Source organism: Marmota monax, unplaced genomic scaffold, assembly GCF_021218885.2.
Source record: "Marmota monax isolate L192 unplaced genomic scaffold, Marmota_monax_Labrador192_F-V1.1 WCK01_AAM20220418_F8-fsc00065, whole genome shotgun sequence".
In the NCBI taxonomy this organism is placed as follows: domain Eukaryota; kingdom Metazoa; phylum Chordata; class Mammalia; order Rodentia; family Sciuridae; genus Marmota; species Marmota monax.
Window position 1 is genome coordinate 8,750,343 of NW_026694038.1, and position 18,185 is coordinate 8,768,527.

Genomic DNA, 18,185 nt, shown 5'->3' on the forward strand with positions numbered 1-18,185 from the left:
TGCATATAAATGAATAAAATAAAGGTCCATTGACAACTAATATATATATATTTTAAAAAGTTAATTGCAGTGTAAGATAACACAAAAGCAAACGCAAAAGTTGATTCTCTGGTAGCTTCCTTACATAAGTTGAATTCACAGCTGTACCTCACTCATAATGAAGTTAGGGGAAAGACTGGGACCCCAAGAATTGGCATGGGAACCTATGAAAGGATTTAGTACTCCAAACTCACAAGCTTCCTGAGCCTCTCTCCAGAAGAAGCATCACCTGGTCCTCTCTATGAAAAGGCCTCTCCTGCCTTGAGGTAAGATAGCAACCCTGTGAGTATCTTACCTCACTTACCAGGAGAAGGCAATTCTTATTTTGCCATACTTGCATCATCTTCCATTGTCTCCAGACTTCTATCTGCAATCAGATCATAGAAAATCCAAGGCAGGCAAATATAAAGTCAAGAATCTAACCTCACACACCCAACAAATTGCAAGATTTTGCTAACTTGTGTTGACTGAAGGGAGGAAGGATGGAGAGAATATGTATAGTAATAGATTATGAAAGAGATGAGAGGAGATTATATAATTTATAGTGACCTAAATTTATGTGAGCATATTTACTAGTTTCTGGATCAGTGTTTAGGAAAGTTAGGTTGATATTGTTTGGTTGGTGGTTGACTAAAACTTATTATGAATGTTTACCCTCTAATGAGCTCTGGATTAGCAGGTAGACAAGATATCTTACTCAGTGGGCTGATGGAAAACACAATTCAGCCAGAGGTAGATTCTATTGTTTGAAACTGAGAACTCTTGCTAATACACTGTGTATCTTTAATTTCAGAGTTCTCCAGGAAAACAACCATTAGGATGTATGTGTATATATAAAAAAGGAGATGATTTTAAGGTATTTGACTCATATATGATGGAATCAAGTCCAAAATTGGCTGGGTGGGCTGGGAGATTAGAGACCCAGGAAAAGCCAGTGCTTCATTTCAACTCCAAAAGCTGTTTGTTGCAGGATTCTCTCTTCTTGAGACAGGTCAGTCTTTTGTTATATTTAGACCTTCAATTAATTAGATAGGGTCCACTCACATTATGAAGGCCAATCTGTTTTACGCAAAGTCCACCAATTTAAATTAATGTAGTCCAAACACATCTTCAAAGTAACATTCAGAATAATGTTTAGCCACAAATTTTGGCACCATGGCCCACACAAATTTAAATATAAAATTAACCATCATAGCAGATAAGTAAAGCCTTTATAAGAAGACTTCTGTGAATCAGCATTATAAATTAATAATTATTTCTATAGATAACTATGTTCTTTTTATAAGGTATCAAAAAAGTGAATGACTAGGACTTTGTAACTTGAGTTCAATTTAAAATACTGAATTTAAGTGCTACAGGATTCCCTACTACACATTTTAAAAATTGCTTGTTTTAATGGTTAATAGAATAGAAGAGCACCAGCTTATCATGCTTATTCATAATTCTTTTTTTCTCAGTCAATATGTTTGTTTTTTTTTGAATTCTCAGAACTTCTTTATTTCACAAAAAGGTGGTTTTGACTTATCACTTATTTTATATATTATCCAATACCTTCAATAATTTTCTCTTCAGAAATTTCTTTTGCTGAATTTTAATTTTTGACGTTCTATAGTATTATTAAATAACCAATATTTTCAGTATGAATTATGTTAAGACTGCCATCTACTCTTTAGTAACTTCTATTAAGGCATATTTAGCATAAAAGATATTCCTTCTTTTTAATAAACTCAGTATTGGGTGGAAATTAACCACTAACGTTCCTATCAATCTATAATACACTATGTCCATTCTTATTTTGGTGTTTCTGGTTACAAAACATGTACACCTTTCTAGAACCTTGAGAAGCTGGAATCTTTTTGTCAAAATCCATCAAATTTGCCAAATTGGTGCAGGAAAATTATATGGATACCAAAAAAGCAAAATCAGTCTCTTTTATATCCTTCCCCACAATAAACGATGGCATGACTCTCCCTATATATCCAAAAAGTATACTTATTAACAGGAAAAATCTAGGGGGGAAATTCCTTAAATACCTCTTGAAATCCTATTATGCATAATAATATCCTTTATCATTAGTATTTTTATTCTTTAAGATGTACAAGAACACAATCATATGTTCACTGAAATAGCAGACATAGTTTTGATCAAAGACAATATATAGTTCAGTGCTGTAGTTCAATGATGTACGTATCAGAACCACCTAAAGCTTTACACACCATACCTAATAAGTCATTAATAGTTTCCAGCAGTTCTCTAAATTTTCAAATATTTTTCACATGTAATTACTACTACTAATATATATATATTTAGTGGCAATTAACATTAAAATCAATCTACTAGTATTAAGTAATTCAGAGTAATAAACCATGAGTCAAATAATTCACTCTTTAAGTACTCAAGCTCTAAATATTATAAATTCTTTTAAAGAATATTATAAATTTTGTTTTCACAACCAAAAACTTAAATGCCATTGACGATCCTTCCAAATATTTATGTCTAAAATCCTGGAAGGCTACGCAAAAACCCCTAAACAAATGTCATTACTTTAAAATGCTAGAAAAAAAAAAACTTTAATCATCAATTCTGAAAATTAGTTAAGTAATTAAAACCATTAAAGCATAACACTGACCTAAGAGGACAAGAATTTTATTTTTATAATCTTTATTAATATGTGATCATCTTCAAGGGTCTTACTTGCTAGCCTTTTAAACAAATTTCTAAGGCAATTTTACAGTTCATTTGAAAGGTGATATCACACAACTCCTACAACCTTCGCCACTTTACAAAACAAAGGAAAAATTGTTTCAAAACTGCTATCTTAGAAATATTACTATAATTTAGAGCAGCTCTATGTTAACTCATATCAATCAGTGTCTTAGATTGCCATGTACATCTTGATTGAGACATGCAATATGGATTCTGCTTTGGAAATTAGTTAATCGGCATGCGGATTTCTGCAGAGATCCATAATCCCTAAAAACAAAAGAAGGGAAACATTATAGGGCTGACTGACAACATATACTAAAGGTGGGGGCAGCTTTCACAACGATGGATATGGGGCAAGGAAAGAGGACATGAGTTCTTCAGCTTTCCAACAGCAATCAAAATTACTAGCTTCCATATATGACAAGACATATTTTCGAAGTGGAATTTATTAGACTGACTCATACCATCAGTTACCATCAAACTCTACAAAGTGTCAATGTAATCCAATTTAATCTTCTTTAACCATTAAAAAAAACTTTAAAGACTCTTCCAAGGTAAAAATTCATTTGGTCTATTTTAATAAATTACACATTCTAATTTGTATGTATGTTCTTCACATGTCATTTTAAAAGTATTTAAGACATCTTTGATAATTAAAATAGAGTAGCCATGTTGAAAATAATAAGTTTACATAAACTATTACGGACTTGAATGCACTAGTGATTAAGGTAGCTCAAGGCTTTAACTTTGAATGAGCTTAATAAAAAACATCAGGGTAAGTTGGAGACATCTATCCCTATACTAAATGTTATACTAAAATGCTGGGGCGTGGTGGCTCACACCTGTAATCCCAGCAGCTCTGGAGGCTGAGGCAGAAGGATGGAGAGTTCAAAGCCAGCCTCAGTAAAAGTGAGGCACTAAGCAACTCAGTGAGACCCTGTCTCTAAATAAAATTCAAAATAGAGTTCAGGATGTGGCTCAAGCCCCATTACCAAAAAAAAAAAAAAAAAGTAACTAAAATATTTCAAATACTTTTAAAACAATTCAAAGTTGATTATTTTTCCTTTACTATGTTAGCAAAGTTTGAACGTATAACTTGATATTTTGACAATCATGGTTTTGGTTTACCTATATATTCTGGGCTGAGAGTGAGACAAATTATTAAACTTGCCAAAATAAAAGGAGCCTATCTGACTGCCTTTGATATGCTTCAGTGAATTCACAAGAAAACAACATGTTCAACAAAACATTATACCCAGTGCTTGGAAGTGAAAACAGTGACCTGAAACTTCATGTAGCTTTGGTAAAAGCAGACAAAAATGAGTTTCTACCTTCGGGGTTACATATTTGTTAGAGTACAGAGATAGATATATTAATCCTGGTTAGTATTAAAAGCATTAACTTGAGGAGGAAATGTCCGCAATTAGTTCAATCTATTAACTAAAAGTTTCATAGAAAAAAAGTTATAAAGAAAAAAAATGTGTTTGAATAGTTTGCAACCTGTAATTCTATACGAATCACTAAAATTCAAAGATTTTTTAAATTATATTATTTCTGGTAAAGTCAAATCTAAAATATAATACCTGGATTCCTCCTTGTTGAAATAGAAATTAAACTAATTATGTAATTTTTAAAGTAGATACTCTGAAAATCCCAATTCACAAGTATACAAAATAGGATAAATAATAAAGGGTGTATATGAATGAAAAGCTACAATAATTCCAATTTTTGCCACCTTGGCAAGGTACTGCACATATACATTAATATAATAGAAATGGCACAGTCTCTGAGGACACGTTCCACATTTTATTTACATTTTAAGACTAACTTTAATCTCAAAATCACATATCCATACACATATTTTCTTTTTGTTGACTTCACTTAAACTTGAATGCATGGTTTATTAAACAAAGACTGTAAACAAATATTTACCATGTTACATGTAACACACAGGAACAGCTTTTAATAGAAATCCATCGAACCCCTCCCCAACATTTTTTATTATAAATACAGGTATCAAAACAATCCTGAACATATTTTTGATACTACTAGTAGTCAGCACCCACACCACTTCAAAAATTACCACAATTTGTGACAATATTCATTGTACCTGCTACTTAAACAATTTCAACTGCAGCTCTTTCACTAAGCAAGATGGACAAAGCATGCCATTTTTGTTTGTCTTTCTTGAGATTTTACTTTTCAGAAACACGCAAGTTTCCAATGCATCTGACACTTCTTGCCATGCTTTCCTCTTGTAAACCTGAATTCTATTTCGAGTACTCCAGGTTCATGTTTAAATGACAGTGCCTTAACAAAAGAAAGAAAAATTGTGCTGCATTTTTCCTCCTGTTACCTGAAAACATAATGGGTGTACATATATTAAATATATCCTTACAAATGTCCAGGTCATGTTTACCAGCTGGAATTCTTTTACTTAATGTGTGGGTAATTTTGCATTGTGATATTTAATCAAGACATTAATATGAGTAGAAGGTTGTTGATTTAAGACAAGTTTGAGATTCACTAAAATTAATTGTTGTACGTTTGTCCTTCTGGTGGCTGTGGAAGCTTCATATTTTCTTTGGACATCATTAGATGTCTTAGTTCTTGAAGTACAACTTTAATGCTATATGAATTTTGACATTTTGCTAACACTGGTATGCTTCGTGCATCCACCATTCCACTGGAATTATTTATTCCATTCATATTAATTTTTGTTACAAATCTAACTGATGGAGGAGCTTCTGGGTATTTAGGTCCACGTTCTACTTTCAGGCTATATATTCTGTTTTCATAATTTGTCCTTGGTGGCCCAATAATCATGCCTGGCCACCTTGTAAGTGTCATATCTTCATCATCTTCAAGTCCCCAGTTAACCGTGCCATCACCTACTCCTTTTTGTCCTTCTTCAAGTTCTTCCAACAAGCGAAAATCACGAGGAACTTTAACTCCTGTGGAGACCGCCATCTTTTCCTGCAGCTCGATGCAGCCGCCTGCACGCACGGGAGTCAATATGTTTTATTCAGAGATCCAAGAGAGTAAACTTGGTATTCATGGCACAGATATAAATAGAAGCTTGTGAAAAAATAATGGGTAAACATTAGAACTTGAAAGTTCTGATCCATGGAGTCATCAGGCTATTGATCTTGCTTGTTTATATTTGTCTTACCATTGGAAGCCATAAGATATGCCACTTTAGTGTGTATTACTAGATAATAATTGTGAAATCAAAGAATAGATAATATGCTTCAGTGAGAGGCAAGCAGATAAAAATGATTGAGATTTAGAGAACATATTTTCCTCTAGACAAATGGCGATTTAACAATGAAAGCATAATCTTTAAATTTAATTCAGTCAAGGTTACTTTTTCATGATGTTATAGTGATATAACATGATGTTATACTATAGATAATATTCTTATAAAATTTATTTGCCAAATACATACACTCAAGTGAGATATAGAAGGAATCAGTGAATTAAATTATTCTGTTGAAAGCAACTATATTAAAATAAAAATTTGCAGAAAAGGATGAATTAACTATATGCATTATGATATAATTATTTGACCTCCTTTGAACTGAGAATTTCAAGGTCTAGGAAAACTGAACAAAAAAAAACCTATTTAGTTTTACTGAAGGCTTTATAAGTGGACCCTTTAAACCAAGCATAGATTCAATGCTCAAGATGATGATTACTTAGTGACTCACAACAAGTTCTTGGCCAGTATTAGAAGTGGTACACTAAACACACTGGCTTTTACCCAGTTTCCCATGTCAGAACCCACAACTACTCCTCAATCCAGCCTTTGAACAAGTTGGACTATTCCAAAAGTTGTAGCAATATTAATACAAATTTAACCTTCATGGTACAATGCATCGGAACAATTACTACTTAATTACTGTTTTAAATCACCTTCAAAAGTATATTTATACAGCAAGGTATTACAGGGTAAGACATCTATTTTCCTTTCACAGTTCATAAAATGCGTGTGCAATTCATGGCTGTTGCAGTAGATGGCAGTGTTTTAAAACTTCCTTCATTTGCAAATAGAGTAGTTGAATGACTATCTCTAATTGGGCTACTTATATTATATATAGATCAATCTATACAAAAAAGTCATGCTTTGATTCTTGCATTTATTACTTCCTGTGCAAATAGTGAAAGGCAATGAAACTTGAGTTCAAACTATCTGTGTACTGATGAGTTGCCAGATGATACTTGGGGAGTATATGACATTCCCTGAGACTTGGTAGCAGGAAAAATCAGGGTTCAATTGTGCCAATAATGGCCATGAACAGAGACCAATAGAGCCTAGATAATATTAAATGTGCTTAAAAAGAACCCAAAACTTACAAATAAAGGTTTATATTTCACACAAATACCAGACATTTAATAATCTCAGCAAAAATGAAATTATTCTTTTCATTGAAAAACATTCCTGACACTCAGATTTACATTGAAAATCTTTATCATATGCTTTTGACTGAATATTGTACACCATCATCAATATGCTATTTTTTTCATTGACTATTACAGACATGTGTGTCCCTGGTTTTTGCCATCTCCACCTAGAAGTAGTTATTTAAGATTCTCTTTTTTGTTTGTTTTGTTTTGTTTTGTTTTCTTCTTTGTGTCTTTTTATCCTATAGCTACAATAAAGACAAAATTTTCTTGATTATTCCTGTAAATTAGCTCCCTATATTTGGAGGAAAATAATTTCTGGAGGGCTCATACTAAATCAGTATCACTCTCAATTAGGTATTTTGTAGAATTCATTTCTCTAACCCCAGAGTTTTGTTCTCTCTAATATTGCCTGCATGCAAAATACTAAACATTTTAATGTCAAGTCATGAGTGGTGATTCTGGAAACTGCTTAATTCACACTCAGATTGTGTTTTTTTGTATTTAAGGTCAATTCTTGTGTCATGCTGTTGGTCCCATTTCCTGCTGCTTTTTGGGGAGTTTTGCTGTTATTCCTCGTATCTTTATCTCTCAACCTTTCTTTGTTGATTGGCTTCTACATCTTAGCTTGTAAATATGTTCACTCTTTCCCATTCTAAAATAATAATTAAAATTAAAACTTTCCCTTGGTCCATATTCTCACTTGGGTTACTGACTGTATTAATATCTAACTTGGGCTACTATAACAAAACACCATAGACTAGGGACTAAAACAATATAATTGATTTTGTTTTTTGTTTTTTTCTTTCTAAGATCTGGAAGCTTGTATTCTAAGATTGGGTTACAGCATAACTGATTCCTGATGAGGGCTCTATTCCTGATTTGTGTATGGCCACCTTCTTCTTTTTTATTTTTAAATTTAAAATGATACATCAAAACATAAAAATCATGCATATTAACAGGATACCATGTGATGTTTATACATACACACACACACACACACACACACATATTGATATTGTGTAATCAGGTTAAACATCTGTCTCCTCAAACATTGTGATCACTTCTTTATGGTGGAAATGTCCAAAATACTTTCTTGTAGATTTTTGAGATATATAGTTCACAGTCACTGTTTATGATCACCTTGTTGTGCAGCAGCACACCAGAACTTCTTATTCTTAACTGTGACTTAGTACCCATGGCTCTTCTAGGGTAGACAGAGCCAGCAGTTTCTTTCTTTCCTTATAAAGCCACTAATCTCACCATGAGGGCCCCACCCTCATGACCTAATCTAATTCTAATTTTCTCCTAAAGACCCTATCTCTGAATACTATCATATTTGGAGATTAGGCTTCCACATATGAATTTGGATTGGAAAGGGACACATTAATTCACAACGTTGCCTCTGTTTTCCTTCCCCTGGAGATTTTCAGATGGTATTTTGGAAAAGAAAAAATCTTCACTTTTGCTTCCATTTTTCACCTCCTATTTCCCTACAACCCTCCACCATTTTGTTTCTATCCCCACAGTGTTCCTAAAATCGCTAAGATCACCAACGGATATCCTGTTTGTCAAGTCCACGGACTGCTTTTCAGTTCTTATTTTAACTTGACCATAGGGTCCAATGCTGTTTGCCATTTTATTCTTTCTTGGTTTCCCTTTCTGGCTTCACTTTCCTCTTGACTCTAGAGTTTCTCCTTATTGGTTACCTTTAGATTGTTTTCTTCAGTGTCCCAAATGTCAGGATTCCATTCTAAATAATCATCTCTTTTTAATTTGTCTTCTCCCTCAAGTCACTCCCAAGTCTTAAATGACTGAGTATGTACTGTAGTAGGTATTTCTCAGATCTTCCATGATGTAAAGGGAAACTGAATCATGGACCAGGTTATTTAAATATTTTTCGCAGATAGAATTGAAGTTTGACCCTTATTGATTCTCTTTCTTGTCATTTGTAGAAATATAAAACAAGTCTAGTCTCTCATTTCTCCAGGGAAATTCTTCAAATATGTATTTTTCAATCTCTATCATGGACTTTCCTAGTTTTCTCTTCTCCATCCTTAGCAGTGGGTTATCTATCATCTATTGATCTTCAGTTAGTATGATCTATAGGCCACTCCAATCACCACGGGATACTTCAGTATTTGTCATTCTCGTTCTTAAAATGTGTTTTGGAGCATATTCACATTGCTTAAGGCTGGCTCACATGAAAATTTTTCTCACAATAAAAAACCTGTTTCCAAGTCACATGTTCAAGGTACAGTTTTAAAATTTTGAATGACTAATACAGGGATTATCACTTATTTCTGTTAAATTTTACACTATAGATTTTAATCCAGTATTGTAGCTCATATTGAAGTATTGAATTGCAATTATGTAATGTATGGCATTTATGGTGGAAACATCCAAAATACTGCACAATGTCTTTCTACTGCACAAGTCACCATTCCTAATTTCGACCTCTGAGATTTGGGTAATCTTGCTTTCTGGGACTTTTCCAAGTCACTGACATTGCTGAACAGGATGAAGTTAAGTAAGTGCCCCTCTCATATTATAGAAAATGCTGTCCTATTGCAGTGCTTGTGTGTTTTATTCAAGACTCACTCAGGAAGTGGACTGACCTATACAATATCACTCATAGCACCAACTGTGGCTGTGCAAGCTCCCTTGACTCACCAACAATGTTGTTATGTCAACAATCCAGCCATGGTGCTATCATGAAAAATCACCAAATATTGAATAAAAATCAAGACACATCATATGTCTACACTGTTTGCATGCTCTACCAAACCATAAATCTTATTCAAAAACAAAAAAAGATGAATTAACTGTATGCATTACTTTAATAAAACTGTTAGTACTGAACTCATTTTTGTAGCTAATGAGCATTATGTTTTCCACCAAATTCTTAGTTTTTATCATATGTCTGAAACTATTTCCTTTATCTTGATTTTATTTTGCAATTTCCCTTTCTCTTTGTTTTCTCCTTTGTATACTTGTCTTTCTTTTTTTAAGAGAGAGAGAATTTTTTTAATATTTATTTTTCAGTTTTTGGTGAACACAACATCTTTATGTGGTGCTGAGGATCCAACCCAGCACCCCGCGCATGCCAGGCGAGCACGTTACCGCTTGAGCCACATCCCCAGCCCTGTATACTTGTCTTAATGGTTAGACCAGGTCAAAGATCAGAGAGATTTCCTTTGTTAGGAATCACTTCATTGTTCTATGATATTTTGCTAACCCAATTCTGCAGCATAGCTCATTACAGAGATGAGAAAATACTCATAACCTGACTAATATGGATTCCTCCTCTTGAGTAAGTCTTACCACTATGTCATGCAAGTGTCCCCCAAAATATTTTCTAAAACTATGTTTTTATTGTCCTTTGAATATCAGAGCCTACTAAGTAAGATAGTGAGGTTTGGAGTGCAATTTGCCTTTGGTATTTTAAACCCAGAGACATGAACACAGCATATTTTAGGAAACTCTGATTAGTTATATTATGGGTTTGTATCACACTCTGTTACAACATTCCAAACACTTTGATTGGAGTATAAATGCTTAGCCTCAAGATTATTTTCCACGTTCTAAAACATTGCCTCAAAATTAAAACTTGTGGATTCTTTCTTTGAGCTTTTCACACCTTTCCAAAAACATCTTAGCCAAGCAAATCCATTAGTACAAATGCCACCACCTTTCAATTTTACCTCTTTTTGACCTCTTCTGCTCTATTGCTCAATAGGTTCTTATTCAGAAAGGTTAAAAAAAAAAAAAAACAACAAAAAAACTCTTAACTGCTCTCTCAGTCTCCTACCACCTATCACTGGGCTGCATTTCCCTTGGGTTTCTTTACTGTCTCTTGCCCTTCAACATCGACAGCGTCCCATCTTCATTACTGCATTCTTGATTATATAGTCAACATCCATAAGCAGCATTTGCAGTTAGATAAAATCTCTAAAGATAAAATACTGAAGTGTAAATCTCCAGGTGTTTGCCTTTGATTTCTAGTTGTGAAATGAGATACTTTAATTCCTGTGAAAAGAATTTTAGATTGTAGTCAGCAAGTAAAAGAAATTTTTGCTTTTGGTGGGGAGTTATCTACTTGCTCCTGAATCAGATTATGACAATGCTGACCCTGAAAGCAAATATCCCTTAGTTACTTTATTAGTGTGTCTGAGATAAAGGAAAGCTTGCTCAAAATGGGTGGTAGAGATTGCCAGTCCATTTAGGCAGCTATTTAAGAAAACTGCAGAGCAAATCGAGGAGAAAAATAAAAACATTCTCTCTTCTCCACTTCTACCATATGTAGAAATTAACTTGATTGGTTATGTAATTCTTGGGTTGACAGTTATCCTAATCTGCAGAGAGATCTAACACAAGGAATCATAAATGTTCTCTAGGATAGTCAAAACTCTAGGATAGTCAAAACTATTCAACCTTGGAATAACCAGAAGAGAATCAAACAACAAATATCTCTCACACAATTTTAGAGCTCCCCATTCCTTAACAACTGTTTTGAAATGCTATTTCTGCTTTATAAGCCTCATGGTTTGTAATGAGTATTGAATGACATGGTAAGTAGCAGTTGACTAAAGTTGATGAAAGAACAAGTCCTGCATGAGATCAATTGTAATTTCTGATAAAATGATTATCATGGCTCTTAGAGAAGTTTGTTGAGACAGGAAAATATTGGTCTCTGATAAGCAGCCATGTTGGAGATCAAGAGATGATACTTTCAGCCCAGAATTGGGGTTCCACTGTAGCACTTTGTATAATGAAAAACTACTGATAATTTTCCATGCATGACCAATCTTATTCAGGAAAGGAAAAGTCCAGGAAGTATGAAAGTAATCTTTCTTTTCTAATAAAAAAAGAGGCTACCCATAAAGTTAATTCAAGTCATGAAAAAATGTAGTATTTCATCTGGAAAAGTCAAATTTGAACCTTCAACATTCAGCATGTTCAAGGGGTGGTATATGAGTAAGATTGACATTGGAGGAAGCAGAATTACTTTTCTGTTTCTCTGTCTCTCAGATGTAAAAATGAAGACAAGAAGGCCATATAAAGTGAGATTCCACTGTTATTACATACAATGCATGAGTAAGGCTAGCAACTTGAAGTAATTACATTCTTATGAGATAGGAATAACTGGGAATTTTATTTTTGTTTGGTTGATTCATTCTTGGTAATGAAATAAATGGTAGATGGTGGAATTGCTGTGGTTCTCACAAAATTTTTCTGCTCAGACATTTCAAGCAAATAACTTTTGAAATATATTTTTCCCTAGAATGGCAGGAAGGCACAACACACATAGATATATTTATCTTCATTCATTCACATTGGCATATTTTCAAGGAAATTGAAATGAGGAAAAGGTATGAAATCCATTATGTAAATATACAAATCTAGTTTTTAGTGAAATTGGTATTCTGTCAGGAGATTGTCTAGTGACCAAATGCAAGTGAATGAATAACTTGCTGAAATATCTAATTCTACTTTCATTATGCAGATGACCTTATCAAAATCTTTGTTACCCCTCAGCCACCCTCCTCCTCCCCAGCTGGGATTAATATCCACAGATTGAAAGATGGTAGACTTTGTAAGTGGTTTCTGCTGCTCTGGTATTAGCTTTTTCTGTATTGGAGATAGTTGAATCCTAAACTTCATGGGAATTTTCTTCATGTTTGGCATCCCTAACATAGCATCAAGATCAGATACTGCTGATTTTGCTTAAGAATTTATGTTATATTTACATGAAAGCTGTGACTTGTTGAGAAACAGCAGCATCAGGGACCACAAGTGGGTAGAAATGTGTGGAAAGTTTTAGTAAAGGCAAACCATGAAGGAGCAAGGAGCAACATATTTTGTATGATCCAAGTTCTGCAAACATAGTTTTCCCTGGGGTGTACATTTGTCCTGTGGGGAAACAAGAGCTGATCACAAGTGAACATTTACAGTCCCAGTTGGGCTCATGCACTCCGGAGGGAGGTAGCAGTAATAGCGGCAGTAGCAGTGGCACTAATATAAATGTGTAGGTTTATATGCTGGTTCCTGCATGTTACATTATTTAAATTTATTGAAGAGATAGATCTCAAGTTGTGTGTGAGGCTTATTCATTTAAGAAAGTGGCATTGTAGGCATGTTTTATCTTTCAATAATCTGTGATCTCCTGATTTTAGAATATTCTGGTGTTCTCAGTAAAGAACTATATTTTCTTGGGGGTAAAAAAGTCAATTTTGCAATGGGACAGTATAAATGAAACAACATGGCAAGTTGAGCAAAAGAAGGAACTGGGTTGATCCATAACTCCTGAAAACATGGAAATCAACATTTTTACCTCTTAAAAGGAAAAGGAAACGATTTTATATATATTATATATATATTTTATTTCAGCAATGTCTGGGCATTTGCCATTAATTGTAACTTAACCCAGTTGCATATTGAAGAGTGGTTACAGTCGTTCACTTACAGCCGTATGATTTATTTACAAAGAGCTTCTTTGATGTTCTCTTTAAAACAGCCCAGTAACGTCATTTTTCTATCCAAATAATGTCTGATTTGAATTCCAAATTCAGTCATGAAAAGGAATGCAGATAGTCAGGTGCATTTGCCTTAGACATGAGCCATGTGAAAATCCCTGTCAGCTGATTCCTTTGGGCCCAATAAGGCTTCCTGAGGCTGCCTTCTTTATCAGCATGATACCCAGAAGGTAGCCACTGCTGCATATACCATGCATTTCCCTTCCTGGCATCTAGGCATTATTCTGTCAGTGGTGTCTCAGTTTTGCTCTGGAGAATCATCCCACTTTCCCTCTCTGGATACAGGCTGGATGGGTAGAATAGTCAAAATATTCTGTTATCTTTTAGCCTAAGGAAGTGTCCTGCCATTCCTTAGCCTAGTGGGAGTTGATCTAGGACATCAGAGATTCTCTTCTGGGGATTTGACTCTTGAACCAAGATATTTAAAAAACCTGACTCATTCCAGTGCAAGCCCTTTGAAGAAATTGTCTATTGGTTCTATTTAGGTTCAAGTACCCAGACTTCTCTGGACCCTCTCCTAACTGCATACTCGATTATTTGAATTTGCAAGTCAATACAATATTGTTCTTTCTCTTTTTTTCCTGATTAAATTAAATATATTAATTAAAAAACATACTGGATGGCAAAGAGTCTGATGAAGAAAAGGATTAAATTAGATATATTTTCTCTTGCTTTCAAAGGCCCCCCAATACCTGAGTTATGCCTCTCAGCCCATAGAGATTTTTCTCTTTGGAATACCTGTCCCCAAGGTCAATCTCCATTTTTTCCATTCTTCTCACAATTTTGACTTGTCTCTTGGTGAGTGGACTGCTAAGTGGAAATTCTTCAGGAGAATATGGTAAGGACAGGTAAAGAGATGAATAAGGTTCTTAATAACAAATATTTAACATTTTAGGTAGCAGTTCCCCTTTTCACTAAGATTGGACTTCCTTATACTTCTGAACCTTGACCAAAATTGGATCTTAACTCATCAGCAATTCAAATCAGAAATTCATCATTAACCATCAGCAATTCAAATAAGCACCTGGCACACCACCAGAGAGTTCTGCATATCCCTGCTGCTTTCAGAAATGATTCCTGCCTATTTCTCTCCAGCAATTGTTAACTAGTCAGATTTAGATAGAAGATTTCATATTAGGAATTTTCTGGAATACACTGGGGTGAATGCCAAGATATGTCCCTTCAAAGCATTCTCCTTTCCCACCTTCTCTCCTGTATCTTTTTGTTCTTCAAATTCCTTCAGCTCCCAATTTCATACTCACTTTTCTCATCCTATAGAATTGTGGTTTGATGTATAGAAACCTGGTATGAATCTCTTTATCCAGAGACATTGTTTTTTGTTAATTTCTAAGTTCACTTTTATCTTCCTTTTCTTCATCAGACTCTTTGCCATCCAGTATGTTTTTTAGTAGCATTAGAATATGGTAACACTTCATCATATTGAAAACTAAGAATTTATAAATATACTGTGAACCCTAAAGTAATGTTCCTTAAACTATAGATCAAGCGGGGTATGGTGATGTATAGCTGTAATTCCAGCAACTCGGGAGTCTGAGGTAGGAAGATCACAAGCTCAAGGCCATTCTTGGCAATACAGCAAGACCTTGTCTCAAAGTAAAACCAATAAAAAAAGGCTGGAGATGTAGCTAAGTGATAGAGCACCTCTGCATTTAATTTAAGTACCATAAAACAGACAAGCAAATAAACAAAATATTATGGATCAAAACCCATTTTGGGGTTTGCAAAATTAATTTAGTAGGTTGTATTCAGGATTTTTTAAATAAAATCATATGGAATAGGGTAGAACTGAATAGAAAATATCAGAATACTTCACTTATAATAAAAGTAAAACTTTTATAAACAAAAGTTTTATTTCAGTAATGTGTAATTCATCGTCTGTTCTCTTTGACTAGGTCAAGACCCAGTGGAGATGACTGATTGACATAATCTCTTCTCATCTTGCACTGCTTGCGAATAGCAGAGTGTGCCACATTCTCCACCTAGCCTTTGGCCTTGTTTAGATGGACTAAATCATCCATATGATGGACAACATTGTGAATTGAGTCCTTCAAGCTTAGTAACAGAGGTGCTAAAGTGGAGAATGGCAAAATGTTTTTTTCAAGATAATAACTTGGCTAGCAAAGCCGTTGTCTTGTTGCCTTATCTTAGTTTATATGTCAGAAGCTAAATCTCACAGTGTTACCATGTTCTTATTCCACCCTCTCTGAACAATGTTCCTAACCTCTTAGACAAACCCTCTGCCTATATTTGAATACCCTGGTCAATGGAATGAAGGTTAAGTACTCAGGAAAGCAGAAGAGAAAATCATATTAATCTAAGAACCATTACAAGGTTACACATACAAATGCTTGATGCTACCAAGATCATGGTGTTTACTAAATTTCTCACAATGAGTTTTGATTTAATGGCCTCTAAATTCCTATTCAACTCAAGATTATGTCATTCTAAGAACATCTATACCATCTCCTCTTCAAACTTCATATATATATATACACATATATATGTATATATATTGCAATATAGCAAGACCTTGTCTCAAAATAAAACCAGTAAAAAAGGCTGGGAGATGTAGCTAGATGTAGTATTAGAGCACCTCTGCATTCAATTTAAGTACCATAAAACAGACAAATAAACAAAATCTTATGGATCAAAATCCATTTGTGGTTTGTAAAATTAATTTAGTAGGTTGTATTCAGGAATTTTTAAAAAAATAAAATTACATGAAATAGGGTAGAGCTGTATAGAGAATATCAGAATACCTCACTTATAATAAAAGTAAACCTTTCCACCCTTCTAAGGGCTCAGTGCAGTTTTGCTGTTCTGTCGGGATCCCCATCGTACTATCTTTGGCTAAGGCCTCACGTACTGTTTGTTTTTACTTTTCCCACCTCTCAGGGAAATTGTTCTAAACTATCTTCTGTTCTTAAAAGTGACTTAGATCTCTGCAAAGCCTTGATCTGTGCTTTCAAAGCCTCTGTTAGCTAATGGGATAAATTAATCTATCCTAAACTGTTTAGGATAGAGAACTGTTTAGTTTTCTTGCTTCATTGATTCCCCTTAGCTGTTCTTCATTTTCCTTACCTAACTGGTACCCAACTCTCAACACCCCCAATTCACCAGGCAGCCTTGCCTCCTATCTCACCGAAGTCTGTCCCTTCCACCTAAAAATGTTGAAATAGCCAATTCTACTTCCACCATTGTTATTTTTAAAGGCCAAGCTCTCTCTGTGGACTTGAAGGATCCTACAAATAGTTTTCTTTGTATGCTCACTCTTCTCTCTAGATTCTTCTTTCTCCCTGTCTGCAGACATACTAATGATGACTCTCCTAGAAAATTTTCTTTTTTAACTAATCTTTCTTTTCTTCACTCCAATTTCTTGGCATACATTATGTGCATTCTTCTTCATCCATTTCTTAATTTAGAGTGCACTTTTGGTAGTCCTTTCAAGACGCAATTTTGCATTTCAAGGGATCTTCAACAGAAATTTAATAGTGATACTTTTGGTATTTATGGGAGACTGAAGTGGTTTGGGATAGGAGAACATACTGATGTTCCCACCCTTTCTCCATTCCCTGGCATTTATCTCCCAAAGCTTATGTTAGTGGAATAGGCCTGACCTCTAGTGGAAGCAACTTGTTCTTAGCTCTGTTTAGCATCTGTTTACAAGAGAGAGAGCCCAGTGCTTTGCTAAGCAGATATAGAGAACCCATTGATTAACTGATTTGTTAATTGAAAACTCTTAAGTTTATAAGGAAAAAACTAATGTATGTTTTGTTGTACATTTTGAAAAGCTCTCCATTGTTGACTTTATTTCACAAGATATCTTTTAAGAAAAATGTATCCCCAAAATAACTTTTAAGAAGGTAATTATCATATTTTAATATTTATGTGAATCTTTTTTATCTAAATAGACTTGAAAGCATTTTGCAAACAGATTTATTACCTATATAGTGTGTTGAAGTCAATTAAAGTAAAATTCAATTAAAAAGCAACCACCTCCAAAGTAGGACGCAGCAGATGTTTAACAGCTCACAGCAACACCTCACAGCAGTGCAACTTAAGCAGCAGTTGACGAATGAAAATGAAGAATTCCATTTTCTATTTAAGCTACAGGAACAACAGAGAGAAGCAGAATGTAATTATCCAAATTAGAAATTTTCTGTGACACTGAGGTCACCAACTCCGCTTTTCACAGAAGGGCCAAGGGATATTTATTGATCACATGCAGCCAAGAATACTGCTTTATGTCTCTGTTGATGGACAGCCCTGTAGGCACACAGCCTCCAAATGCTCCAGCAGTGAAAATTCACAACAAAGCAAGGGATGCTCCTAGAACTTCAAAAAGGTAGTCCTTTATTCCTTATTCCCTGACCCTGGGCTCACGGAGGGCTTGACCACCAGACTGTTTACCAAATGACACAAGAAGAATGCAGTGTAAATAACATAGTCACAGTGTATCTTGTTTCTCGTGTAGTAGAG

The 18,185-nt window shown here is 34.5% G+C and overlaps 1 protein-coding gene across 1 annotated transcript; it reads right to left on the minus strand.

The window, feature by feature from the left end:
- Nucleotides 1-4,332: 4,332 nt before the first annotated feature.
- On the minus strand, nucleotides 4,333-5,749 carry LOC124106530 (ubiquitin-conjugating enzyme E2 variant 2-like). Its single transcript, XM_046464186.2, has one exon. It carries the CDS (start codon nucleotides 5,713-5,715, stop codon nucleotides 5,278-5,280), a length of 438 nt encoding a protein of 145 aa, XP_046320142.1. The 5' UTR covers nucleotides 5,716-5,749; the 3' UTR covers nucleotides 4,333-5,277.
- Nucleotides 5,750-18,185: the final 12,436 nt, after the last annotated feature.

Excerpts from the sequence above, each read along its gene's own strand:
- LOC124106530 (XM_046464186.2), bottom strand. The coding sequence starts at position 5,715 with ATGGCGGTCTCCACAGGAGTTAAAGTTCCTCGTGATTTTCGCTTGTTG.